The sequence below is a fragment of the Lonchura striata genome, chromosome 2 (assembly GCF_050655825.1).
Source record: "Lonchura striata isolate lonStrDom1 chromosome 2, ASM5065582v1, whole genome shotgun sequence".
In the NCBI taxonomy this organism is placed as follows: domain Eukaryota; kingdom Metazoa; phylum Chordata; class Aves; order Passeriformes; family Estrildidae; genus Lonchura; species Lonchura striata.
The window spans coordinates 86,582,855-86,610,664 of record NC_140704.1 but is presented as its reverse complement, the minus strand read 5'-3'; the positions used below and the strand labels follow the sequence as shown (position 1 = coordinate 86,610,664).

Genomic DNA, 27,810 nt, shown 5'->3' with positions numbered 1-27,810 from the left:
ATTTTTGCTTGCTTCCTTGAAAACATTTGTTGCTTTTTGACCTTTTACCATCCTTGCTGAGTTTCAAAGATGTAAGCAGTAACCTGGACATTGAGTGTCACTATGTCCAGAGATCAGTCAAGCAGAGACATTGATCACTGTGTGTCTGGAATCATAACAGTCAAAGGAAGATAGTGAACCAGCTTGCATTTACAGTCCATGGTATAAAACAAGTAGAGTGATGTAAAATTGTAGCTAAGATCACTCACCTCTTCATTAACAGTATAATTACAGTTGTTAACAGGTCTGAGTAATCCCGTACTGTTAGATAAAGAGCAACCTGGAAGAGTAGGTTTTCATTGTGGAAAAAAATTGATTGGTTGTAGGATATTATTTACAAGTTAGCAAAATATCTCCACCAGGGAGCAGTGGAAGTGAAATACTGCCAGTGAACAAAAGCAATGAAAATACCCCAGTCTCCTGGATGTGAACTTGCTAAAATGCCTAAATATACTAAATTAATCTTGCATTTAATAAATAAATTATTAGTTCAATATTAATTAGCAGCAAAGCAAGATTCTGTCTTGATTCACTGCAGTAGAAGTTTTTTGCCAAATATGAGCAGCATCAGTTTCACAGGGCCTCATGTAACTGAATGCTATGCTTACAAGTGCACAAATGCTATGAGGAATGTGAATTTATTACTATACTTGACAGAGATAGATAGCCAAGGTTGCTGCAAATATTAGAGGAGTCTATAGCCCCGTTGTGCCTTGCTCTGCTCAAGGTCATCAGACCTGAACAGGAGTAATTATCTCAGGCAGAGGATTGGATTAATGGCTACAGTTCTTCTGGTACCTTCATGAATAGAACTGCAAAGTCTGCAAAAATATTCTTTTGAACCGAAGAACATGCATCATTCTGAGTAACACCTGAGAATCATGCACATTTTGAGGTCAGCGTCTTTTCTGGTGTAGCTGCTTCTCTCTCTTTACTCTGTTAGGGACTTTTTCAGATGCCTTCCCGCTCTTCACTGGTTCAGGCTTCCGGTTTTCATCCTTAGCCCAACAGAGTCTCTCGGTCTGCCTATGAGAAAATGGGAAATTTATGTTTGCTTTCAAGATGGAATATGATAAAGCAAGAAGGATTTTTTTTTTTTTTTTTTTTTTTGCCGAGTTCTTGTTGTCCTGGTTTCCAGAGAAGTAGGAAATCAGTCTAAAGCTGTCACAGGTGAAAGAGTCAAAATGGAATTGTCAGAGAGCTCTAGAATAGGAGAACCATAATATCAAATGAAAAGGAAGACCTAATAACAAATGATGAGAGAAAATATGTAGGGTTTGGGTTTTTTAGTATTCCATATGTGTTTAGGTTAATTAGAAAAGAAATTGTCAAATGCCATACTAAAGGAGAGAGTACCTATCAAAATGCTTTGCATGCATTTTCAGCATATTCTGTGTCTGTATTTTATATTCAGTCTAACTGCTAAAATTATGGCAGAACATTTAAAATACATTAAAGAAAAAAAGAAAGATGTTGCTTATTTCTGCTTGAATCAAACTGCATTTCCATGAAAGTCCCCTGAACTGGCCTTGTGATTCTTGTTTCATTTGCTGCATCCTACTCAGATATTGAATAGATTCCTGTGGATAACATCACCACATGTTAAGCTTAAGCTTTTTCTAATATACACAAAACCTTGAAGAAGGCAGGTGTTACTTGGAAATGTGTGTATGTCTCTGTCACATTCCTCAAGGTGCTGATTAACTTTGGAGCTCCTACCAGGCCTGAGTGCAAGCCTCATCAAAATGTTCTGTGGTATTGACAATAGGGTGTGCCTTGCACAGTATTGATGCCATACGGAATTTATTCACCTTAAAAAAACTGTGGATTTCATTTTAAATTTTAGGAGCGTCTTCTACTTTCTTTACTGCCTGCTCACATTGCCATGGAAATGAAAGCAGAGATCATTCAGAGGTTACAAGGACCAAAGGCAGGCCAGCTGGAAAACACCAACAACTTCCATAATTTGTATGTCAAAAGGCACACCAATGTAAGGTATTGTACTGTAATAAGATGTATCAACAACATTCAGGAAAAAAAAAAAAAAGAAAGAAAGGGTTAAGGGAGGAATTAAGAAGTTATTTGTTTGAATATGCTTTTCAGCAATTTAATATGTACCACCCCTTAAGTTGATTGAATGTGGCTCCAGCAGAGCCACAGAGGTGTTAATACAAACCAGTTTTTGAGAAAAATCCACACAATAATAGGCTTTTTTTATAATGTCTTCATTTTTCAGATTGAAGTACTAAATCCACTTCTGTGTATTCTAGTCAAAATTATAATTCATGTCAGTGGTATGATTCAGATTTTGCAATTTTCTTAATTAGAACAATTTCTCAGGATTTGTGTCATGTAAACAGAAGCAGCTGTATCACATATGTATTTTACACAGTATCTGAGATAAAATACTCTGCTGACAGAGCTAATTATTTATTATTTAAAAATTTCTAGTAGCTGAAAAAATAAATAACTTTCATTTCAAACATTCTTTCTTCTTAACAAGGTTCTTTTTCTTGGTTTTGTTTGGGTTTTTTTGTTTGTTTCTTTTGTTTTTGTTTTTTTTATTAAACAAGTTAATTTGAATTACATTGTTAGAAACTGATTTATTAAAAATGTTGCAGGAATTTTGAGGAAGCTTATGTTCACTTGTGAACACATATACTCTTTGAAACTATTATATTGCTATGATTATACTGATGATTTGTGACTTTAGGAAAATATTTCTATTTTTTCAATCCTGTAAGAGATAGATGTATAGAATGTTTATAAATACCTATAAATATAGGTATGCCTATAAATGTTATACCTGAGGAGATAATACCTTTAAAGGTACATATAGGTATATATTACCTATGAACACAACACCCATAAAGGTAAATATACGTTTACCTATAGATGTAGTTATATTTACTGCTCTACATTTAGTAGTGGCTGTTTTGTGTGTGGGCATATCCCTGTGAAGTCCAGGGCCCTTGCTTTCAGGTTTTGCTGCTGGCTGATGGATCTGAGTACAGCAGAAGGAAGCTGTGACCGAAATGCTGTTCCTTTCTGTTGCAGCATCTTGTACGCTGACATCGTGGGATTCACTCGCCTGGCCAGTGACTGCTCGCCAGGGGAGCTGGTGCACATGTTAAATGAGCTCTTTGGCAAGTTTGATCAGATTGCCAAGGTGGGTTGCTATGGGCTTCTGCTGTTAATTTGAATAAGAAAGTCATCTTTAAAATGTTTGTTTGTTTTTTGTTTTTTTTTTTTTTTTCCTCTTGGGGTCTTCATGCAGCATTTCTGAGACTTTGGCAGGAAGACTGGATTTGAAACGTGTGAAGAAAACGATCTGGCTCTGGTCTGAGTGCAACAGTGCATTTCTGCCAGAGTGACAGTCTGTGAAACCCGAGATAGTTCTCTAATAGGACCAATAGGGACAGCTCATGGAGCCCAGTAAGGCTTAATGGCAAATGAACACTTCCTTAAATAGATTCTTTGCAATATCAAGGATTACAATACTCAAGATAGAAAAGTATTAGTCAGTTTTCTGGTCTCAAAAAAAACACTTATGATACTGAAGGTTAAGAGAGACAATATTGATTGAATCAATTTTAATTACTGGCCACAGGTTCTTTATTGTTCCAGAAAAGAATCAAATACAATCAGATTTTTTTATTCTTCTTATTTAGGTTTAATTTTTATATAAATTAAGTGAAACTTCATGTATGAAGGTAAAATCAGAAACCTCAGAACAGATAAAAGTTTCCCATGTTTTTATTGTTGAAAAACTATTGTCAAGTATTTTAAAAATTAAATTAAATTAAAATTAAATTTCAGTTTTTAAAAAATAAAAATCTTTACATGATCTTAGAGTATAAAATACAGACATTCTCTTATGACTGCTAGCTTCTGGAAGCATTCCATAGTATAACTTCATAGACATAAATGTGGAAGATTACATATTTTGATTTCATATTTCAAACAAAAATGCTTTATTTAGATTGAGGACATGATAGTTTAGCTCAGTTCTTTATTCTCAGGTGTGAACATGTTTTGCAGTGAAATTACTTTCTGCTTTTGCCCATTAAGGACCATAACTGGTGGAGGGATCAACCATACAAAACTCTCAGCATTTCTGTTGTAGCAAGCCCTTCTCTACTGAAACAAGCTTTAGTAGAAGGACATTCCTACTGTTGTTTAAGTTAGTCTTTGCAACAGTAACACTTCATTTATGTATTTCAAATTGAAAGTCATTGTCTCAATTTGCTTTTATTTCCTCCAGGAAAATGAATGTATGAGAATTAAGATCTTAGGTGACTGCTATTACTGTGTTTCTGGATTACCTATATCTCTTCAAAATCATGCCAAGAATTGTGTGAAGATGGGACTGGACATGTGTGAAGCCATTAAGTAAGTACTAAACTTTTTTTTTTTTAAAAAACCCTTTAAACCAGTCTTTCACTAAAATTACAGTATACATAGGTAAGCTACACTTGGCAGAAGTGTGTGTCTTGTGGACATCTGGGTATCTGTGAATATTCTTGTGTGATTTATTTTTTCTAATAAGCTGGACTTTGATTTTAAAACTTGGCGTGCTCTTCTGTAAGTTTAAGTTCCAATTTTTATATTTTTGTCTAGATCACATTAACCACTGTCCATTTAGCAAAGTGAGAAATTGGCCCATCCTTGAAAGGTTTATGTGTGGTGTGCACCTCATCATGAAATGGATAATTATGTTGAATTGTGTTGATCTTAATGACTAATGAAGTAGCCATATGTCGCGGTGCCTCCTTTGGTCTGCGGCCAGCTCAGTTGTTTGGCACACTTGACAACAAAGGCCACCCCCTATGACCACCACAGGTGAGGGGTGTGACCTGTGAATTCTGATGCACCAGACAGGTAAAGGACCTTAGGCAACGATGACAAAGACACGGGAGTCATCCTTCTGAGGGTACCGCTGCTCCGAGTTTATTGGTAGTCTGAGAGAACAACCTCAGCTTGAATCTATATAACTGGGGTGGGGAGAGGGAAGACTGACAGGAGAAAGGGGACAAGGAGAAGGAGGGACGGACCATTTAACATAAATAGGGAGAGAGGGAGCAACCATAACATGGGGAAACTTAAAACACACCCCAACAGCCATACAAAATTGTTCCTCTAATCCTTAAATGTGTGTAATTGTAGTCACAAGAGGGATTTGGCTTTTCTTTATCTGGTCTTCTAACTCAATCCAGGGCAATCACTATATGGGTAGGTTGACTAAAGCAAATTTGGTTCCTTTCCCTTTTATGTGTTCATGGCAAAGGTATAGTATTTTTGGAAACTACTATTTTGATCTCCTTGCTTTACCAATCTATTGTAAAACTAACCTCAGTACAGGAAGCAGGTTGCTGCATTCTCTAAAATGTTGTTTCTTCATCCAAAAATGATTGTACCTTACAAAGTGATCAAAGAAATCTAATTTTTAACTGGTACTTGGGAGAATTTCTCCTTGCCAAATAAGATAAAAGTCTACAGATTTGGTTGCATTTCAGTTGCTTTCACTTGATGCATTCTCTTTTTTACTTAATATCACAATTAAACCATTTACTTTTTTAGCATACTAGGAAGTAAAGCTACCATCTCTTCTGTAGAGCAGTTGGTTATAGGGTGTCAGTCCCAAAGTTCTGGCTCTCCTTGTTGGTTGGCTTAAAAATGTCAGGATTTTCCCCAGCCTTTGAATGAAAATGAGAGCTTTTTGGTTTGCATTTCAAAACAACTGTCTGTTGTGTGAGAAAAGTGAGTTAAAAGTATTTGCATAGAGTTTCTGATCAACTTGTTGCTTTGTTACTTAAGAGGAAAATAATATAGAAGGTTACAGAGTGGTGGAAAAACAACAGTAAACTTGAGCCATAAAGTGCCCTTCACAAAGAACCAAAGTATATCACACATCATAATACAATGTTTTACTTGAGCTCAGAGAGCAATCTGTCAGTTCCTTACACTTCAGAACTTCCAGTCTTCTCTGAAATAACTTTCTACTCAGGCTGCTATCAAGTATGTTCATTGTTAAATGCTGTACAATCAGGTTCTTGGTGAGAGCAGCCTTATAGACTAGAAAATTACATGTTACTTGTAAAGCATATTCTGATCTGAATTTATAGCTGTAGTCAGAAACCACAATGCTCCCATAGACAGATGCCTGATTACCACAGACTGCTTACAGAAGGAGTGAAGAATCTGTACCCTGTGATTTCATATCCTTTCCAAGTATTATGTCAAGTGTCGCAGCCTGCAGGTGAATGAAAATTGCTGATTATTAACCAGCTCCATATTTTGTCGTGTGATTGCTGCATCCTTGTATGGAAGCATCTCCTGACATATTTCTGTGCCCTGTAAAATGAGAAGTAGTAATACTCTTTCTATTGACAGTGTGTCACTCAATATGTTTGACTGTCTCTATCTGAAATATCTTTTTTGTCAGATAGAAATTATTGTTATATTCAGTCACTGAGGTGCAAACTGCCCCCTCGGTGTGTAAGCTACTGAAATAAAGTAATTTGCTACTTATATTAGCAGTTCTATATAGATTTTACTACCTGAATATAGTTTCAGTTCCTGTTCTCTTTGAAGCAAAAAAGGAAGAATTCCGCCAAATTGCCAGGTGATCTGTACTACAAAGTCTTAAGTCTTTTTACCTAATGTTGTGTAGCTCCATTTTGAGCAATTCAACTTTCCTATGCTATGGATTGTTCCCATGAAAACTTGGATTGTAGTCCCATTGATTAATTGCTTTGCTTCTCTGCATTATGTTGGAACGAATCCAATGTTTCTTATAGTCTGCAGCCTGCTTGCCCAGGAGTGGGACGCTCACTTTATCAAGCCAGAAATGCCAGTGCTGCCTGTGATGCTGAGAGCTGGCCACCTTAACTGGATGCTTTAAGGACAGAGCTTATCTGTTAAGGCAAAATATTTTTGTGTGGGAATATATCTGTTGTTTCCATTCAGGTCCAACTCTACCCCACGTCTGTCTGGTGACTTCCTTATTTGCATGTTTCTCAGTCACACATTCTCAAAGACTTCCTTTGATTTGATAGCATGAAACAAATTCCATTTCAGAGGAAAGTGAAAGATACTGTTGGATATAAGATGGTTATACCATTTTGAATGCTAGGTACAAAATAAAATAATTCTTTTAGGTGTGATTTGATTCCTGCAGGTCTGATCCAAAAGGAAACTATGCTGTTAAAACTGGAAATTTGCAGGGAATTAAATGCCTAAGGCTCAATGTGTTAAAGTGTGTAAGAAAGAGCTAGGTGAGTCTTAGATACCTTGGTCTGGAATTATAGATCAATAAAGGTCAGGTAAAGCATGTAAATGTTTTCTTAACGACCTAAACACTTGCTTGTATGGAGTAAAGTTGCTACAATTACCTGAAAGCCAACCATGCCTCTGGAAAATGCAGAATGCTTTCAAACTCAAATTTCACATTACAATAGAAAAAATACAATCTTGATGAGTATTTTGACTGCCCAGCCAGGCTGGGCATTGTTCTGTGCTGAAGGAAACCAGAGAGACAGGGGGAGCAGAAAATGAAATAAAGGTGGGAAGTTTCAGATAGGCTTCTGTAGGTAATGAAGGCGTCCTCTGGAGATATGATAGCCTGCATTCCTGAATGCATTCAGTGCCTGCATTGTCATGGCAATTGTTCAAGGAGATCAGGAGAGAAGAAGTGGTAAACCCTTATTTGGTCCGGAGTTACACTGCTAATTTAATGTCTCCTGTGGTTTCTTTAATTTGTGAGACAGAATAAGATATTCAGTCCTGTTGCTCCCCTGCTTAAATCCTGACAGCTTATTATAAAGCAGACTTTATTCTGCTTGCCTCTTGCTTTATTCCACAGACTATGGAAGGGCAGTCTTTTGACAAGCACTCCTAGAGGATAAATGTTCCACTTCCATTTTGCCCAGTATTTTAAAACACTTTTTTCTAAAGTGCTAGGCTTGTGTCATATACCTTGTGCAGAGCAAAGTGGTGTTTGTGATTTGCAAACTGCTTACAAAAAGACCATTTACAGGCAGTTCATTTTCAAGTGTGTCAGCTACACAAGAGCAGTGTAAAATGGCAATGTGAAAAGAAATACCAATAAACATTTGAGAGAGACAGATGGAATTAAAATACTTTTAGTCATGGTCCTGTTACTTTCATTTCCCAGAAAAAAAACCACTTGAGAATTGCTGCTTAAATGCAGGATTTACCATATCAAATTAGGCCTCTTGCGTTCTATGTTCCCTTTCAAAAAAAAAGAGAAAACTGTCTCATTAATTCAATAATTTGGAACGTACAGAGCTGATGATTCTTATCACTGATATTGAAGATGCTGCTAGAACTATGCACCCAACTTGTATACAGGAGCCATTTGGTTTCCTTATTCTGTAGTTGTTTCTTCCATTAGCACCCCAAATTTCTCCAAGTGTGGGTGCACATTCCTTATTACTGGCTAGGTTTGGGTCCACATCCGTTGGAGTTTAAATACATAAATCCTGTTGAGTTATAATCTTTCCATTTCTTAGAGCTGTCTAAGCCTGTAGATATCTGAATTACTTTTATTACTCTTTACAAATGTGGTTAGGTACCCATGTGATATATGTCTGGAAATGTTCTGGTTGTTTGACCTCAGTCATCCACCAGTGATTCAGAAGAACTGTTTCTGCAAAGATAATTTGATATCTTAAGTGTAGAGCTCTTCTGAGATTAGGGATAGGGTGAACAGATACTTAAAATATCTTTGGATATGTTTAAAAACAGACTGGACTTGGCACTTGGTGCTATAGTCTAGTTGTGGTGTTAGGGCATAGGTTGGACTTGATGATCTTAGAGGTCTCTTCCAACCTCATTACTCTGTGATTCTCTGATTAACTCTGTGACTGGAAAGGTCAAAGGTTTAGGTGTGGTCTGGACAGTGAGGGTAGCTTTTCATTTGCTGTATAATGTTCTAGAGGGTGCAGCACTCACTAAGCATGTGGAAGGTTGTTGCACTTATGTTCTCCTCAGCCTGAATGGCACTGAGCCCATATCCCCAAAGAGTGTACAAGCCCCAGCCTGTGGAATATCCTGAGGTCCTGTGGTTTTCTTCTTTCCTCTCAGATATGGCAGATATGAGAAGGCCTCCAATATAAAAATTAGAGTCTTTAGATAGAAGGGTGTATACCAGCAGCTCCAGACCTCCAAAAGCAGCATGTAGAACAAAAACAATCCTTAGATTCTACCATGAGACTAAACATTTCCACTATTCATTGCAGCCCTCCCAAAAAATTTCAGATGAATATAAAAGAAGGAATTTCAAATACAGACTTGAAAATTGATATTTCTACAAACTGTTGAAAATACAGATAATAGGAAAGATAATATATAATCATAGCATTAAAAGAATGGAGGCAATGCTAAGAAGAGGTAAATGTTATTACTGTTGTTACTGCTACTTTCATAGAATTATTGAATGATAGAATGTTTTGGGTTGGAATGGTTCTTAAAGACCATCTAGTTTTAACTCCCCTGCCATGGTCAGGGACACCTCCCACTAGAGCAGGTTGCACTGAGCCCCATTCAACCTGGCCTTGAGCACTTTGAGGGGTGTACCATCCACATAATTTGACTGGTAAATTAAAAGAAAGCCAAGGGCCTATTATGGATATTAACAGAGGCTTTATTCTCAACCGCAGGAAGGTGAGAGATGCGACTGGCGTGGACATTAACATGCGCGTGGGAGTGCACTCTGGGAATGTGCTCTGTGGTGTTATTGGGCTGCAGAAGTGGCAGTACGATGTCTGGTCCCATGATGTTACCCTGGCCAATCACATGGAAGCTGGGGGAGTCCCAGGGTAAGAGTCTTCTCTGTTAACCTTCAGACATATGGATTTTTCAGTCATGGAAAAATGCATAGGCATTTTGTCTTAAGCCATCAGCCTTCATGGAGATGCCAGCATGGGTGCTGTCTTGAGGAAAAAAGAAACACAACCAAAACTGAGGCACTCAGTATTTCCTGTGATTTAAGGAGCATTTTTTTTTTCAGGATGGAAACCTTTATATTTATGCCCATTAGAACTTCTAAAATTTAGATTAGAAGGACTGCAAAAGAAAAGCGCAGCAAATAAAAGGTGTATCCAAAAGCAAGCAAAAAAGGTTGATAAGGTTTAAATTATGCTTTTGATCAGTATTTGTGACTTTGTCCTTCTTCTAAAATATTGTTTCAGTCGTGTTCACATCACCTCAGTCACCTTGGCACATTTGAATGGAGCTTACAAAGTGGAAGATGGGGACGGAGATGTGAGGGACCCATATCTGAAAGAGCATAATGTTAAGACTTACTTCGTAATCAATCCTAAGGTTAGTAGTACTTTTATTTTGTGGCCAGTCTTTGAGCAGGACCACTAATCTCTTTATTGAATAATTCACTAATATCAATAAGATATTGATGAGGACTGTTACTGATGCCTACAAATATATCATGTTTGCAGTGCAAATGTTTCCCGCTCTTCAAAAAGAAGTCTCTGATGTTTCTCAGAAATATCATTAAGAGCTGCAGGTTCTTAGCATCTCTCTATTTATAAGTCCCTAATCATGGAGATGTGTGGTGCTTGATGATGCACTGCTGCTTCAAAAGGTCGTGAACACAAAGGCTAACATCACCTTTTGTCCTCTGTCAACCAGGGAGAGAAGCGAAGCCCTCAGCACCACATTCGGCCTCGGCATACTCTCGATGGAGCCAAAATGAGAGCTTCTGTCCGCATGACCCGGTACCTGGAATCCTGGGGAGCAGCCAAGCCATTTGCACACTTGCACCACAGGGACAGCATGACCACTGAAAACGGCAAGATAAGCACAACAGTAGGGGCCTACTTATGTCATTTCATACAATATAATAATATTTGAAAGGGAAAAGCTGCCCACTGCTAAATAAATGGCTATTTCTGCTGGAATAAGATACATGTAGTTGTACAGGGCATAAATGAGGCGAATTTGCTGGAAGATTTTCCAGTTTTGGATTAGGTTCTAAAAAGTCATATCTTCCTGTAAGTGCATCTCTGAATTAAAAGGAGTTTGGCACACTTAATAAAGTACAAAATTTGACCCCCTGAGCTCAGACCCATCCCAAGTCACAGCATTTGCAGTGCTGCTCTTCGTCTTGTGGAAAGATATTTTGAACATAAAGCCAGAAATCAACACCTTTAGGAAGGAAATCCTTTAATAGAGGGAAATTCCTAGAGATTTATTGACTGTTTAGCTACATTCTGCATTTGGAAAATGGCCAAACCTGGAGCAAAGGCTGTGAAGTTAAAATAATCCCTGTGATACTTCAAGTGTACTTTATTCACAGTACCCCAGGAACCAAATCCATACTCACCGTAACATCTACCTTTTGAAGGTGCTCCTACAAGTCATTAGCTGTGGTTGAAGGCCTGAGTTTTAGAGTACTTTATTTCAATGTTGTACCTTTTACACTGAGCAGATTTCTTTTTAATTTTACTAGCACTGTTGTATTGCTGTCAGTAAGATACTGAAAATCTACAGCTTGCGCATTGCATTATCTTCTACTTCTTAAAAGAGAATGCGTGAGGGTAAATTCTGATAGTTTTCAACATTGGCATTCAGTTTTTTTTCCTGTACTGGTGAGACATATTCTTTTTTATAATAAATATAGTGCATCTGAATGTGGATTGTGACAGGTTCATTATAGGAAGTACCCAGCCATCACTATTAATCACAAAATAAATGTGCCTGTGATGGCTGCTGTTGCTATTAATTAAAAAATAATGACCATTGTCTATATTTGGCCACTCAGGTCTGTTTTTTCCAAAAACATTTAAAACTGTTTTTTGCTGAAGCTGGCAAGAGTTTGAGTTAAATCCAAACAGTGATGGCATTGAAGTCTTTGTGGTAAAGGAAAATACTCTTGGATTCAGACTGCTGTATTAGTTTATCCTGGTTATATACTGATAGATGAGTTTTATGCCAGGACACTCCATCTTCACTTCTAGCTACATTTTTCTTTTAGACAGTTTTAATTGAATGCTAAAAATATTTACACTAGAAACTTTTCTCCTTACTTCACCCTGTTTTCAACACTGTTTTAAAAGCAACTTAATATTATTAAAGTTTATTGTAATTAATAGGGGTCTTTTTGTTTGTTTGGTTGGTTTTTAGGATGTTCCCATGGGGCAATATAATTTTCAGCGTTGCAGAGAAAGGTAAATCAATCTTTAAAATTACTTATTCGTAGAAAGTCTATATAATAAATATACATTGGTATGCTTTCAAATACTGAGGGCCATTGCTCATGCAGACTCCTTTTTATGTAAGTGCTGATACCTCTTACATAAAGAAGGGCTATGGAAACGGATTTGGCAGACTTGTTACTTATGAATTGCAAATTCACTTCCTGATAACAAATAGCTTTATTCTGAGTTGGTATGTTGTTGACCTACTACAAACCAGGTATTCTACCAGTTGGAAGAAAATTATATACAGGAAAACTGGGAGAAAGCCCAAAGATGGGTAAGAATAAGGAAGATGGAAAAGGCTGTTGATAATTTTTCTTACAACACCTAATAATATGTACTAAAAGAAACATTTTGTATATTTGTTTAATTGCTTTGTATTTACATTGTGGTTTATTATTTTAAAGCCTTTAGTATGTTAGCAGTAGTAGATATACAGAAAGTATTTTGTGGTCTTTTATAGTGCTTCTGCTACACAAAACATTTCCAAGATCACAAGAGCTTTAAGTTTTCATGGTGTTGCTTGGTACCTTGATGACTAGGGCAAGATGATGATATCATAAATACTGAAAAGTCATTTAAATGAACCTCCTAAATTTTGAATTCTTATTGTCTCTGGTTACTATGCAATTATCTAAAATATTGCTAAGTTCCAGAAGGTGAACAAGTTTTGACTGAACATGCATGATATTAATAAAAAGAGTCTAATTCAAAAACTTCACATTTATATTTGGACAGTATGTCCAAAGAGTTTCTATGAGTCAATGAAAGACCATTGGACTGTGGCATTTGGAAATAATGCAGTTCTGAAGTGTTCTTGATTTTGTGTTTCTAAACACCACTCCAGAATAGATTCAGAAGGCACAAAAAATTGGTCTGGATACCAGATCATGGAAGGAATTTCTCCCATTGCTAGTGTCTAAAGTCCATAGTGAGACATAGTGAGACATGTAAGTAGGACGCTAGATAAGCTAATTAATCATTCTCACAGGATAGTGCTCCAGTGATCATAAGCACTTTGAAAATCAGTATTTTATTAGAATATGCAAATGCGGGGTTTGAAGCCTGACTGTAGGTTTCTGTTTGTGAAAGTCTTAGCTCTTATGCATTACACAATAGTCTTATGTTAAGGATCTGCTAAGAGGATTAAGTGTAGTTGGACAATGTCTCCTCATCTGTCTGTGCATTTTTCTTAGATTGTTTCTGTGAAAAATGAGTTTTAAGCACTTTGCTTACTGAAATTCACTAGCATTGAATAGGCATGAAATCACTTGTGTTTATTAAAGTTTCAGTAGGTCCATTAATACAAATGCTCTATTAATTTGAAACTTGAACTAAATTATCAGTGTTAGAGAAATAATCCAAAAGCTTGATATTGAGGAAAATTCATGTTCAACTGGGTTCAATTTGTAGGTCAAGAATATTTTTGTGGGGAAAGAGTCAAATTTCAGATCTGACTAATGACTTCTTAGAAAACACTGGTTTTAAATTAGCAGTGGATTTAAGTTTTCAAATACAGACATCACCTGTCAATATTTGAGATATGTACTTTTCAAGTAAAGCACAACTGCTGAAAGGATTGATGATTGCAGCAATTTATGTTTGCAAAGGTAAACCCATTGTGATGATCCTCTGTTGGGTTCATGCTGAGTCCAGTCAAAAGTAAAGAAGCTTTTTTTATTGCAGATGAATTACAAGGCTCATAAACAGAGTAATATTATATATACACTTGAAACTAATTTCAGTCAGTACTTAGTTTTCTTATTAAAAAGAGTAAAGTACTTCCAAGAAAAGAAGACAGCAGGATTTTGGTAGGGGATATGCCTCAGTGCACTAATACATTGTGCTCATCATACAATTCTGACAAGGTTTTTTAAGAAAATAAACCGGCAAAAAACAGGAATGCTTTATGAATTTGAGCATATTCCCATTATTTTTAATTAATTCATAACACTGTGGAAGACTTTCCTTAGACCACAATTTCTTGAGCGCTCTTGGTTATTAATGAAATATTTTCTTGTGTTTGTATTTAAGTGCTCTCTAATAGCTAAGCTCTAGATTTGTGTGTATGTATATTTGTGAAGTATAATGTTTTTTTTAGGAGCTTATTATGAAGGTCATTGTGCCTGATGCCTATAGTTGCTATTGCAGTATAAATGTCAAAAATTGATTATGAACTCACAAGTTTATGATAGCTGTTTTTTGACATAAATTCACACATTTTTCATTTCAGAACAAAATCACAGAAAAGAAGATTTGAGGAAGAACTGAATGAGAGGATGATTCAAGCCATTGATGGAATCAATGCCCAAAAGTATGGCTTTATTCTCTATCCTTTGTTGCATTTGTCCATTCCAACTTTGACGTAACTCTGCAACAGAGGGCAGTGTTTAATATTTTTTGCTCCCACATGCACACCAAGTCTGAAAACAGTAAAGGTGTTGCTAATATTGGCGTAGGAAGCCCTGCACACTTTGAAGATAGGCTGTAAAGTAACATTTTCTACAATATGAGATAAGACAGTGTCTGTGAATCGTGGTGTGACAAAGGTATTGACTTTTCTTGATGTTCCTAACAGAGGAGTTTACTCTGTAACTGTTTGTCTGTAGACTCATGGAAGTGACACTACAGATTTATCTTACCTGGGGGCAAAGAAGTAAGACACAAGAAATTACTGGCTCAGAATGATTTTCACATCATTCTGATGTGAAAATTAATGCTTCCTAATTGTCACAGAAACAATTCCTCAGGATTAGAAACTTTTCCTAAAACCATAGTTTAATGTCTCTCAATTAGTTGGTTGGTTTCTTAGAGAAGGCTAATCTTGATGGTGTGGTGGAACTGCTGGGCAAGACAACCTGCCATATATTTTTTCTGTGTCCTAGGAAGAACTGGAGGAGTATGATGTTTTCTGTTTCCTGGTGAATAGATAAGTTTAGCTATGATGAATTACATGTTTCCCCCACACTTCTGTTACTCAGAATCCAAATCAGCTGAATATTACACCTAAGTATTAAATGTTCATATGCCACATTTTGGTTTTTTTTCACCTTTTAGTCCTATTAAATGGTAGTTCAGGAAAATGGATTTAGGAATTTTTTTTCAGTAATTTTAGAAGAGCGTTGATACTTACAGGTCATAGAGTGAACACAGTGAAGTAGGGTAGGTGATGTGATAGGTAGATCATGTTATTATACTAGACTTGCTTAAAACAGCTATATAAACTTGGGCAGGTTTTTTGTATCTTTACGTATACTTGCTCTGATAAAAGGATTTTAAAAATGGTGTTTTAATGTCAAAAGTAAGGCATCTGTATAAATGCATTAAAATATTGTTGTGACATTACTGTATGGTTTTTTATCTTAGGCAATCACTGTCTTATCTAATTAGTACATAAAATTCAGAGAAACTTGGGGATTAAAAAAGTTTCTGAAAAAGTTTCTTTGCATTTTGTGAATTACATGGGAAACTGCAGAAAGATAAGAAATTATCTTATATATCAGAAAGTCTGAATGTCATCTTCCAAAACTAGATTCTCTGCCTAGCTCTGTATTGATTTGCTGAATAAATCTCTTAAAAGCTATGATTCAATTGATTAATACTCACATATAAGTTATGAAAAGTGCTAATTCCTCAAATGTCAAGGTTATTCAATAATACTTCCACCTGTGAAGGCTAAGCATACAAAAGAGGTAAATAATATATTTTATACATTTAGGACACTAAATCAATCACATTTTTGTTTTCTTTATTATTGTGCATATTTTTGTGCTTCAATTTTTCATGTGTAAAATGAAAATAACATTAGCTAGAGTGAACAAGTGATTGTGAAACTAAACAAAAGGTTTTGTGAATCAAGGATAAAGTTTTAAGAAAGTTTATGAGAAAAATGGCATTTCTAAATGTTTTTAAGTGTAACATTTGGATTATATGGCAAATAAATCTGTGACTAAATGAAGAAAATTTAAAAAACATTATTACAAGAGTGACTGATGAACAAAGAGCTTCTGTACCGTAGCCATTAGGGTGTAACATCACACTTTCTCCATGGGTTTCTTTTCCCTGTATCTTGAACAAAGCACTCCTGGCTCCAAGTGCCTGTCCTGCACAGGCTGGGGATGAGCAGCCCTAGCTAAGCCATCTCAAGCCTTGGTGCTTAGGGAACTCCTGGAGGACATGAGAGGGAGGGATGGCCATCTGCTAGCTAAATATGTACCTACAGAGGGGGCTGCTAAAGTAAAGCCAGTTGTTCTTTGGTGAGTAGGTTGCTGTGTTAAAGGGACATTCTCTCTTTGCTCTTTTTTTCCTTAATGTGACAGTGCTGCTATGTTCTGTGCATAATTCCTTGCTATACCCTGTCAACTGGTACAAGCCTTATGAAACCACAGCCCTCTGTGGATACAGGCAGAATTCAGATGTCTGTGTTGTTCCTGGAATTGCAAAAGAATTTAAGCTCAGCTTTGGTACCTAGTTTCCCAAAAGACATGTCCTCATGTACTTGCAAATACTTTGGCAATTTCCAGACTCATCAGGGAGTCAGGCTGAAGGCACAATTTTTAGCCCTTATGTCTGTGCCAAAGGTGTGTGACTTTGTGCTCCCTCCTCTGTACTCAGTCTCCACTTCATTTGTTTCCCTCATCTCAGACCTCTCAGCATCTGCTATGTAAAACCAATACAGTTTTTTTCTGAACTTTTAAGAAGAGCTAAAAGCTTCTGAAAATGTGAGCTTGTAATGTGGAGTGTGAGGCAGCACGTGCTCTAAATGGCGCTCCTGACTTCACATGCGATCAAGTGTGTAACCAAATTGAGCCCCTGGGAGTAGATCTGCAGAGAGAACTTTTTAGCAGTGTGCTGATGGCAATTAAATCAACCCATCTGTCAGATACCATAAGGAAAAACAGGAAATTTGTTAACTATTTGGGGAAGAGGATTACTTCTTGTTTAATTTTTGTAACTAAATGGAAAAAATCTTTCATTTTCATTTTCACAGTTTATCCAAAATATTCTGCAAACTGAATGTTTTCTCCAGTAGATTACAGCTGAACCCAAACAAAATCATGCTATATGTATATCAGTCTTCCAATTCTCTTTCTTCTCAGAAACCTGACTGTGATCACACATAGATGGAAACCATTGCAGAGCAAAAAGGGAAATATATTTTTGAATTAAGCATTCCAAGAACTGAATATGTTTACAGACCCTTTTTTTAATGCAACCAATTGCACAGGAGCAGGGACAGTCTCCCAGGCAAGGAAACAAATATTTTCCATTTCATAAATTAAAGCTAATAGCTTACACTCCACTCTGTCCATTACTGTTCTCCAGACTTTAATTTAGGATATGTTCCACTGTGGTTCACTGCTGCTACTTATTTGCATTACAGACTGTTTGTTAGTTGAGACATTCCCTTTTATTTAGAAGGTATTAGCTATACTACTAATTTAGAGCCTAATTTAAAGTTATTGCTGGGAATGTTGGAAAAAAAAATCTCAGACCCTGCTGCTATGGTTCAAGCTCAAGTACTGTGTGTCCACAGAACTAATCTGTTTAATTAATTTTTTGTTTTCAAATTTGTGTTGTGCCTTTGAAGTACAAGCAGCCAAACCCTCTTGACATTTAAATATTCTATATCTTTTTGAGTGTCTGTTGAAATAAATGTAGACTTTCATATTAGAACAGCTCCTATTGTAAAAGTTATGTCAAGCTTTTTTCAAGATAAACTTAGTTTAAAATAGGTTTGTCATTTAAATGGAAGTATTTATGCTATTTCTCATGTTAAAGCAGGGAAGAAGTTTTTATAATCAGCAAAAAGGTCTAAATCTACCTCTCTAGGACTGTGATCAAGAGACCATAACAGTTAAAGACAAAAGCCCTCCACCTCTTTTAATAACTTTTGTTATATTTTTATTTGCAATAGGAGTTTGTGAAGTGCAACTTACCTACCCACCACTCCTGCAGTTTGAATCAGTTCCCTTCCTAAAGGCACCTTGTCAAGGCCTGTTTTTGTCTCAGGTCCTCTTCAATCCACTGGATATACTAAAGTATTTTGGACATGAGTGGAATATCACTGTTAGAATTCTATCGTATGAATCTCTCCATCCATTCTCCTTAGGCATGATCAACAGAAAAACAATAGTTCATCTGAGCTTTTTTTCATGTGTACTTTAGCAATAGAAGCCATAAAGGAGAGGGGATTTTCAGTCTCCATTTTTACTGTCAGTGAAAGTCACCATATACACTGCAATACACATGAACTTGCTTAATTCCAGCTTATTTTCTTATTTTGCTGCATTTCAGTAATAGAAAAGGACAGGACTGTGTTCCTATGTCAGTGATAATGTTCCTTCTATTTTCTAGGCAGTGGCTTAAATCTGAAGACATTCAAAGGATATCACTTCTTTTCTATAATAAGACTCTGGAAAAAGAAGTAAGTTATTTTCAATAAGTTCAATAAGTCAGTCATTGTTTTATGGCCTTGTGGACCTTGAGTGTGTTTCTACGCACTGACGCAGCTTCAGCAGGAAGATGGGGCAGTTGCCTCTTTCTGCTTTCTCATGAGCAGAAAGCTATGCTTTCCTTTGGGGAAGGAAGAGGTAGGTTGGACCATAACTGGCTGTATAAATTGGTGAATTTGATGAGAAGGAGCTAGAGGAAATATTACCATGTTGCACTCATACTGTCCAGCAAGTATCCTCTGTGTCCCCTGTGGTGGTTAAATACATATGTAGTTATTTTTGTAGGTATCTTTGAGTTCAAAGCATTCAAAATGATTTTCAGATTCTTTCACAGCTCAGCAGAATAATTGTTATGGCCATCTGACAAAGGTATGTGTTGCTTGGCAATGCATTAGGGTGGTAAAGGTTTCAAGGCTCCTTGAGCCTGTTTTGATGACTTCCTAAGACAAAAGAAGCAAGACCTGGTGTGGTCTCATTCTTAGTGTTTGGGGGATCACTGATTGGATCAAAGCCTTGTTTGGCAGCACATGAGATTTTAATGTGGTTGTTAGTAACCAATAAATTCTGAAAGAGAACTTGAGAGAAATACATCATTATGTGTACTTTGAACAATGACTTGGGAGAAAATTTGGGAGCTAAGTTATTTGACTGAGTCAATGCTTCCAGTAGAAGTCTAATATCTTGATGTAGAATGCTGTGGAACAGCAAAGAGCTAATTGTTATTTTTGGATCTAGCCTTTTAATATCTATTTTTGTCTCCTTTTAATGACTCACAAGTCCAGTCTTGGTTTTAAAGAACATAGTAAGGAGTCTGCTTTTGATTTAAACAGAAGCTTTTCTGGCCCTATGGGACCTGAAAGTACAGAAAGATAATAAAGCAAAATAATTGTTTAACCTAAGGAGTGAATAGCCTGCCTTCATTAGGAAATGCCTAGAGAAACACTGAAATAAATGTAAAAGTAGATTGGAATTCTGTGAAACTTTAGCAGTTCAAGGTTCAAAATTGTTGAACAGGACCACTACAAACATATTCGATGGGTGGAAGAGCAGAACTTGCTGCAAGGTACACATCGAGCAAAGACATATTTGTGCCCTGTAATTCAGTCAGATAAGTGATAAGAATTACTTTGAATTTCTCATACAATTCAAAAGTAAAAAAAGCTGTTGTGTTGCCAAAGTGAGTTTCTGCATATTCATGTAAAGTTTGGTGCACTGGTTTCATAGGCAGAACTTGGCATTAAGCACAGAGACACAGCTGTATGCTTGCAGTTGGAAGGCACAGCTCATGCACTTTCCATTTTCTGAAGTTTGTATCTCCAACACTTTGTGAAAATAATCTTTGGGTTTTTTTTTTTTTTTTTTAGTAATTAAATCTTGAAATTTTATTCTTTGGAAAAAAAAAAACAAAAAACAAAAAACAACCAAAAAACTAGGATAGAGTAAGTAACTTTAATAGCTACTTAGATAATTTCCCTTTGAGTACTTAATTGGTTTCAACCTAGATATATCTATCTCAAATAGCAGAGCAACTCTGATAAATATTTCATTGCTTAATTCTCATGTCTCTAGACAGACTAATTAGAAATAAATAGAGTTTTCTCATGACAAAACAGATCAAATTGACTCTCTCCTAAGAATATCAAGTGTTTAGTAGTAACATAACGTTAGTAGTGGACATATGAGGCCTTTTAACAAAGACATAAAATATTTTAATTGAAGTATTAATATAGGTTCAGTAAATATCACTGTGCTTCCTAGCTATGCTCTGTAGCACAGCTTATACTTTGCTACTTTGTGTGTTCAGAAGTTTCCTGTCTCAATTAATACTGCATTTTTTGTAACTGTTTCAGCCCATTCAGTATTTATCAATAATTGAAAATCAGTTTGAGGAATTAATCAAAAAAGAATTTTGGAATCCTTGAAGAATGCTTGGCGATTCATAAAAATATTTTAACTCATGCTTTAACCTTTATATTTTCTTTATTTTTTTTTTTTTGTGGGGCTTCTTTTTTTTTTTTTTTTTTTGTAGGGGAATTTTTTTATTAATTAAAATTTTTATAATGAGTTTGGGATAGTCTGTTCAGTGGAGGAACAAGAAAAAACAATTTGACATGACTGTTCTTCAGTAAGCAAAAGTATCGATACTATGTCTGATAATCCCTAGCCCTGTGTGAGTGGATGTGAAGTCACTGAAAACAGGAAATTTACTGTTGCTAAAAACTGCTTATACATATGTGCATCTTTAAGCTGGAAATTCAGTTGGATGCTATTTTATCTGCTTTGGCAATTGTATTTTTAACATTTGCTTTTATTTTCTTCTAGTATCGAGCAACTACTCTGCCTGCATTCAAGTATTATGTGACTTGTGCCTGTCTCATATTCTTCTGCATTTTTGTTGTACAGATTCTGGTTTTGCCAAAGTAAGTGATATTTAATGTGTACTAGTTCCTATGTATATTTACTAATTACTGTAAAAAAAAAGAAATATTAGTAAAAAAATTTGGAATTGTTAGTTTACAGATGACAATTCATGGAAATTAAATTGAACAGAAAAATCTGGGGATTTCAACCAATTTTCAAAGTTAGGCTTGTTTCTAGTTTTAAACATCATCAATAGTGTTATGCCAAACATTAGTAAAAATTCTTCATTCCTTTTAGTTTTTCTATTTGCACTTAAAAATAAGTGTGACAGTTGGACATTGGAGTGAGACAAAATGGATTGCAGAGTTGGAACTGTGGTAAATAAATTTATTTAATGTAGCACTATGACAATACTGCTATACTAAGAATGAAAACTGAGCATTAATAACTGTAAAGTGTTTAGTCATAAAATTAATTTTGGAATATTAAAACACATTTCTGGAATAAATATTTTAATCAGAATTTATATATTATGATATGATTTATATTTGTGCTTATTCTACAATGACTGAACACTGGAAGACAATTCCAATATAGGATGTTTTATTAGACTTCTTAAAATTAAATTTTGTGTTTGATTGTTTACACAGTGAAAATTTGGTTTTTGTTTTATAGCAGTTGTTTCTAAAGCAAACACTTCATATTCCCTGTCATATAACAATTCTTAACTCATAGTCCTTTCTCCTGTTGAGTATTTTCAAGATTATTATTTATAACTACAGTTGAGTGATTCATCTTGTTCTGTAGTATTTACTCACATTTTAATTCAAATCCAAAAGGAAGTGTTAGGAAATTATAAGATGACTTTCCATACTGCAGACTTGTAGCACGTATAAAGTTTTATGGACTTCTATTCAGATGCTACTGCAGCAGTTTCCCAGCAAATTTCTCAAATGGAGGTACAAAGCAAGGGACACTCTTCCAAGAATTCAGCAGTATCCTGCACGTTTGAGTGTGACTTTGGGCATTATTGGAAATATGAAATTAAGATGTGGTAAATTTTATTTTACAAGCTCATACTGTATTTTGATAAGTAAAAGAATTAATTCAGGAAAACTCATGTTTTGCCACATCCCAAAAGCCAAAAGTAGATCCAACTGCTCCCAGCCAGCAATATGATGTTTTTGTTTTTGATTTTAGTAATGAAAATTAATCTAGATTTTTCATCAATCTTAGATGTGGCCAGACATTCATCTTGCTCTATCCTTACTATGTTGCTTAAACAAATATCTCATTAAAATAGATCATAATATCAGTGAACTCTAGGAAGCTGTGTTCAGCTAAGGAAAATATCCTCCAACTTCCTGGTATTTCTGGTATTTCTAGCACCAGAACAAACGACATTTATAAATGCTTTATCATTTTCATTACCAAAGTGTTAAGTGTGTTATGATCCTTTTATAGGGCTGCATGTTAAATTGTAAAATCAGAATTGAAAAATTAAGTATTACAAATACATGAATGGTATTCAGCTTCAGGTGGTCTGTGGATTATTTTAATAGATGCAAAAATGGAAGACAGAGAGGCAAGGTATTATACAGGCACCTGCATCTTTTCTGGAAAATTGGGAGCATTAGCATTGCAAGTTAAAAAAACAAAAACAACAACAAAAGCTGAAAAAACACCAGTGTATGTAGTCATCACAAATGCAACTTAAATTGAACATACTCTGATGCTGCAAATGTTATTTCCTACTTAAATTTCTATCTACCCTTTTTGTTTTCTTCCAAAAGTTCTCCAGGATTTTTAAATGGTGGTCTAATGAAGACAGGGTGATGAACTAAATCTGTCACTGTATTTTATTGATTCACTATTCCATTAATCTGGTTTTTCAGTAGTGTAATATCATTGATTTCTGGGCAGGTACACAGCCTGCTGCTTAAAAGTAGATTTGGAGATATGTGATAATGGATAACATCCAGCAAGTTGCAAGTACTAAGTCATTTTTTCAAGATCACCAGACATTTCTTCAAGGCTGAAAAAATATATTAATGTTTTAATTTTATTTGGGTTGGTAAAGTGATGTGGTGTTTTATTAATAAGCTTTACACAAAGTGATAATTATAAATTTAATCAAGAAAACTATTCTCTTCTTGGGGTGAAATGTACGATGAGGAGTAGGTCTTCGTTGGCATTAAATGAAAGCAAATCTTTACCATTACATTTCCTTGGAACAGGCCTCCAGTAACTCTCTAGAATTCTTGGTTTCCCAAGTGAGAGAAGTATGTCTATTAATTCACAGCAACCCTACACTCTTTATTTAAGCAAACAGAATTGATACTAGCATAGAATTGGAAGTGTTGGTTTTTTGAAATGCAGACTTGTGAATTGATGAATGTTGGAACTCAAAATGTCTCTCAGACATTTTTAGAGGTTCCAGGCCTTGGTCAGAAACATTTTAGACCCTGTCAGGCAGCTGGAAACAGCTGTGATTTTGAGTTTGAGCCATGGAATGAGTTACCAACTTTGGAGGTGGAACAAGCAGTCACAAAGGGTTAGACAGTATAGTAAAAGTAGTTACAAAACAGAGGGGAAATTTTTTTAGTATTGTACAGGGGGGTTTTAGCACATGTACAGGGGGGTTTTTACTTTGTACATGGGGGTCAGAAGTTCTAGGATGGAGGAAAGTGGGCTGATCCTGTTCTTCCTCCTTCTTCTTCCTTGCCTCCATGTTCTTGGTGATGTTGGCACTCACAGATTGGTTTAGAGTAGAAAATCACTTTGTAATATAGGTAGTAGGTATTGGGGAATAATTGTAAACATGTTATACATAATATATCATATAAAAGATAGCAGCAGCCCTGGGTGGGGGGAGAGAAGAAGAAGACAGCAGACAGTGAGGATTCAGGAGTGTGTGTGTCTCTGCCTGGGCCGCTGACCAAACAGCCACAGCCCGAGAAGACAATCTTTTAGATAACTAACAATAAACTGCCTTGAGACCAAACAACAAGGGGCTGCGGAGTTTTTCTTTGGAAGCACGGGTTGGAGGAGAGACTTTACCACCACACGAGACCCCAGTCCAAGCTGGGGTTCTCACAGATGAAAGTATATTTCTATTGAATAGGAGATACTTCTTGTAGTATTCAAGTTAGGGATTGTATTTAGGCTACATTTAAGATTCTTCGCAAAGTCTTCACTCTCTGAGGCCATTGTGTTCAAGAAACTGTGTCCTTTTTTCCTGAGTCATGCCAAACTAACAGTCATAGTCAGGAGGCCTTCACATAATATTTTTGATCAGGCACAACCGAATTTCTTCATAGGAGAGGTAGTACTTAGAAATTTTGTCCGAAAGCAGGCTTAGAAAATATAAGATGGTATAAGTGAAAGGAAATCATTATTATTAGCTATTTTTCTGCAGTAATAAATCAAACAAACACCCAAGTAGAATTATAAAACTGAACTGATATTATTTGAACATGGAAACTGCCACACAGTCTCCATAGCTATTGAATCTTTTGATGGCTTAGTGTAAGTGTCAATTTCTTTAAGAAATAGATAGCTACTATTAAATATCAAAAAAGTCTGAATTCAGTATTGGCTTGTATAATTGTCAGTTGCAGTGGCTTCATTGTGATTTTATCACCTCAAGAGAATTTGCAGTTCAGAACCTGGATAATAATTATCTACAAGCTAAAGAAATTCTCTGCATTGAAGGACATGTGCCAAAAGCCACATATTTCCCAAAAAGTTACAAAATTGTAGAAAAAAACACATTATTTTCTGCATTTTTCAGTATCTTTATCTTCACCAATAAATTTCTGGTTTTCAGTTAAATAGTTACCAACGATGTATAAATAAATATATTTTTTTCCAATCTCGTACCACTGATAAAAATTAATTGTCCAAACCAGATATTTCCTAATGAAACCAGAAAATGCAAGTTTAGCTAAGATCATAAATTATTTAGACATGGAACTACCTGAAGCTTGAAAAGTTCTCATATTGTTTCCTCACTTTTAAACTGTCTCTCTGTAGCTTATGGTCAAAGGCTGTCCTGTTTGTGTTTCTGGTGGGGGACTGTAGCAGAGAGCAGAATGAGGGCATTCCTTGAAGCATAGAAGAGGGAGGTAAAAACTTACCTGGCTTATGCAATTTCAGGTGTTCCTCTGACTAAATATTTTGCCCTAATCTGTCAATGCAATGCATTTGGTAGCTCTACACAACAAAAGCAAGGTTAGTTCACTGTAAAGACCTGTACTGGTTTTATAAGGTTTCAGTGACAAAAAAGAAATTATATTATGTCTTTCCTATGGTCATTGCCTCAAATGAGACGTGTTCATGGTGGCACATAATTTTTAGCCTTTTGCTTCCCCTTGTAGCATTTTCAGCCCACTTCTTTCCTTCTAGGAGCAGCATGAAACTATTTTGTCTTAGCTTAAGTGAAGCAGAAGTCTTGCTGTTCCCAGAAAAGAAGGGTGTGCGGGGAGCAAAAATCCTACGGGTTTGTTTCTCTGTTTTCACCACTCAAAACTGGATTCTAAGACACCACTTTTTATTACCCTAAGTCTTTTTCTCTTCATCCTGTTCACCTTGCTGTGTAATTCTTGTGCTCCCTCAATAACATCATTGATTATATGAACCTGCTACAAAGACCTTTTGTTCTTGCCTGTTGCCCGGGAGATTAAGTACTCTTTGCATAAGCTCTCTTTATGCCATGTTAATTTTATTTCCCTTGCTCTCCAGTTTCTCATACATCTTCACTTCTGCTAAAAGGATGCACTCCAAAATTGACTGATAAGGCTATTCCTTTGTTGAGTAATTTCTTAAGATGTGGAGACCCCTTTCTTGTATTCTTCATAACAGAGAAAGCATAGTTATATTTTGAACTGTAGGAAGGGTTAGTTGAATGCTAATTAAGGACATATATGATTGGAAGTGTTTATGCATATGTAAAATATAAGCCTGTTTCTTTCCTAACCGGCTCTGTTTTTAGTTTCCTAGTTGTTTTTTGATTTTCAATTTCTAAGAGTACAAACTAATTTTAATACTCTGATGTACAGCTTACTGTCTCAGTCTCAATAAGAAGATCTTGGAGAATGTGTATTCATAAACAATAATGATCTTCAAATGACTTTTTAAATAAATATTATTTCATGATTAATATATGTTATGAGTTACCAGTCATTTGTTTTTCATCAGCTGTGTTGATGCAGCCCAAAATCTGATGATTAATACTTAATATATAACAAGTTCTCTGAATGATTGGAAGGGAAGCTCATCAATCATTCTCCAAAATGCTTTTAATGGCATCAGATTGGTTAGCGATGTGTTAACACTTTTTTGTTCTTTTCTGAAAATAATTTTTATAACACTATTGTTAAAACAGATCACAATGTTTCTTAATATTTCTGGCATATAATAACTGATAAAGTAAGATGTGTGCTGAGGCTCAAAAGAGTTGAGAAATATTTTTTAAATCTGTAAAAGTGTCAAATCTGGGTTAAACCTGAAAACAGGTACTGAGAGACTTCATGACTGCATTTAGCTCCCATGCTTAAACAACTCCATTGATCCAGAGTTTCTGATCTTCTCTTAGCAGTCATTAAACATAATTAGGTTGCACTGGATCTTTCCCTAGGCAGATGTGCTGAGAAGCTCTCACATGGTGCCTGATGGAGCAATTATGCTCTGCTGTGGTATTCCTATAGAGAGATTTCCTCGTTTGCAGAATGAATGAATAAAGGAGTGAATGAAGGAATGCACAGATGGTTACTGAATCTCTGCTTACTGAGTATCCAGGGATGCTGCTTTGGCTAGATCTTCCTATTTAGACTGTCCTATAACACAAAAGAAAAGGATGAACGGTAGCACTGAGTAAGGTTGATCGGCATCACAGATATTGCAGCTTCTGCTGAAAATGGACTTCACTGCCCTGTGCATTTTTCTGCCTTTTAGGGGTGAATGTACACCACCAGCAAGTTTATTTTATGTATCTATTAGAGTCTTATATTATTATAAAATCAACAACAAAAAACTAAAGTAACAAGGATCTTGTTTAATACAAGCTTTCTAAAGTTTAAACACAAGAAACCATTGCTTCTCTTAATGTACTCTGTCTTTATGTAGAAATTATTAGCTTCTCATGGTCATAACTTTGCAAGTCAGAGGTAATTTAATTCAATCATTCCTGAATTGAGAAAATGGCAGGGGAAATGTCTGCCATTCAGGTGAGGGTTTGAGTTGGTTTTCCATGGTACTGATGTTTGGAAGTTGCAACTTGCACATAGTACTTTTTCATATCATCAGTATTATAGACAAAGAAATATCATGTTACAAATGTGTAACCAAGAAATTAATACCTGTTTTCCTTTTCTTCTAGAACATCTATTCTTGGAATTTCATTTGGGGCTGCATTTCTCTTTCTTTCCTTCATTTTGTTTATCTGTTTCGCTGGACAGCTTTTGGTAGGTATTCAAGGAAATCTAATCCATTAGTTGATGGTTTCTTTGAAATAACATTTTCTGATTTTGCCAAGTCACTCTGCTTTTGCAGAGTACCAGTTAAATGAAAAAGGATTTGCATGCTCAGGCTTCTGTGGACATTGTTTTGTCCATGTTGGTTTTCTGTAAAATGTCCTGATTTATCTGAAAAGCAGAAAATGCCAATGCAGTGGTTGTCTGTATTGACACTAATATTCTGTTTTTCATATGAAGCTG

General features: G+C 35.8%; 1 protein-coding gene across 2 annotated transcripts in view; it reads left to right on the top strand.

The window, feature by feature from the left end:
- Positions 1-27,810, top strand: part of ADCY2 (adenylate cyclase 2) — a 203,942-nt gene that overhangs the window by 130,996 nt on the left and 45,136 nt on the right. For both annotated transcript variants that reach the window (XM_021546893.4, XM_085571707.1), the window contains 11 exons: positions 1,886-2,034; positions 3,097-3,208; positions 4,304-4,431; positions 9,723-9,881; positions 10,254-10,386; positions 10,711-10,887; positions 12,205-12,248; positions 14,512-14,592; positions 18,636-18,705; positions 21,056-21,153; positions 27,474-27,558. In XM_021546893.4, coding sequence (XP_021402568.3) covers positions 1,886-2,034; positions 3,097-3,208; positions 4,304-4,431; positions 9,723-9,881; positions 10,254-10,386; positions 10,711-10,887; positions 12,205-12,248; positions 14,512-14,592; positions 18,636-18,705; positions 21,056-21,153; positions 27,474-27,558 — 1,236 coding nt within the window. The remainder of the gene's footprint in view (positions 1-1,885; positions 2,035-3,096; positions 3,209-4,303; positions 4,432-9,722; positions 9,882-10,253; positions 10,387-10,710; positions 10,888-12,204; positions 12,249-14,511; positions 14,593-18,635; positions 18,706-21,055; positions 21,154-27,473; positions 27,559-27,810) is intronic.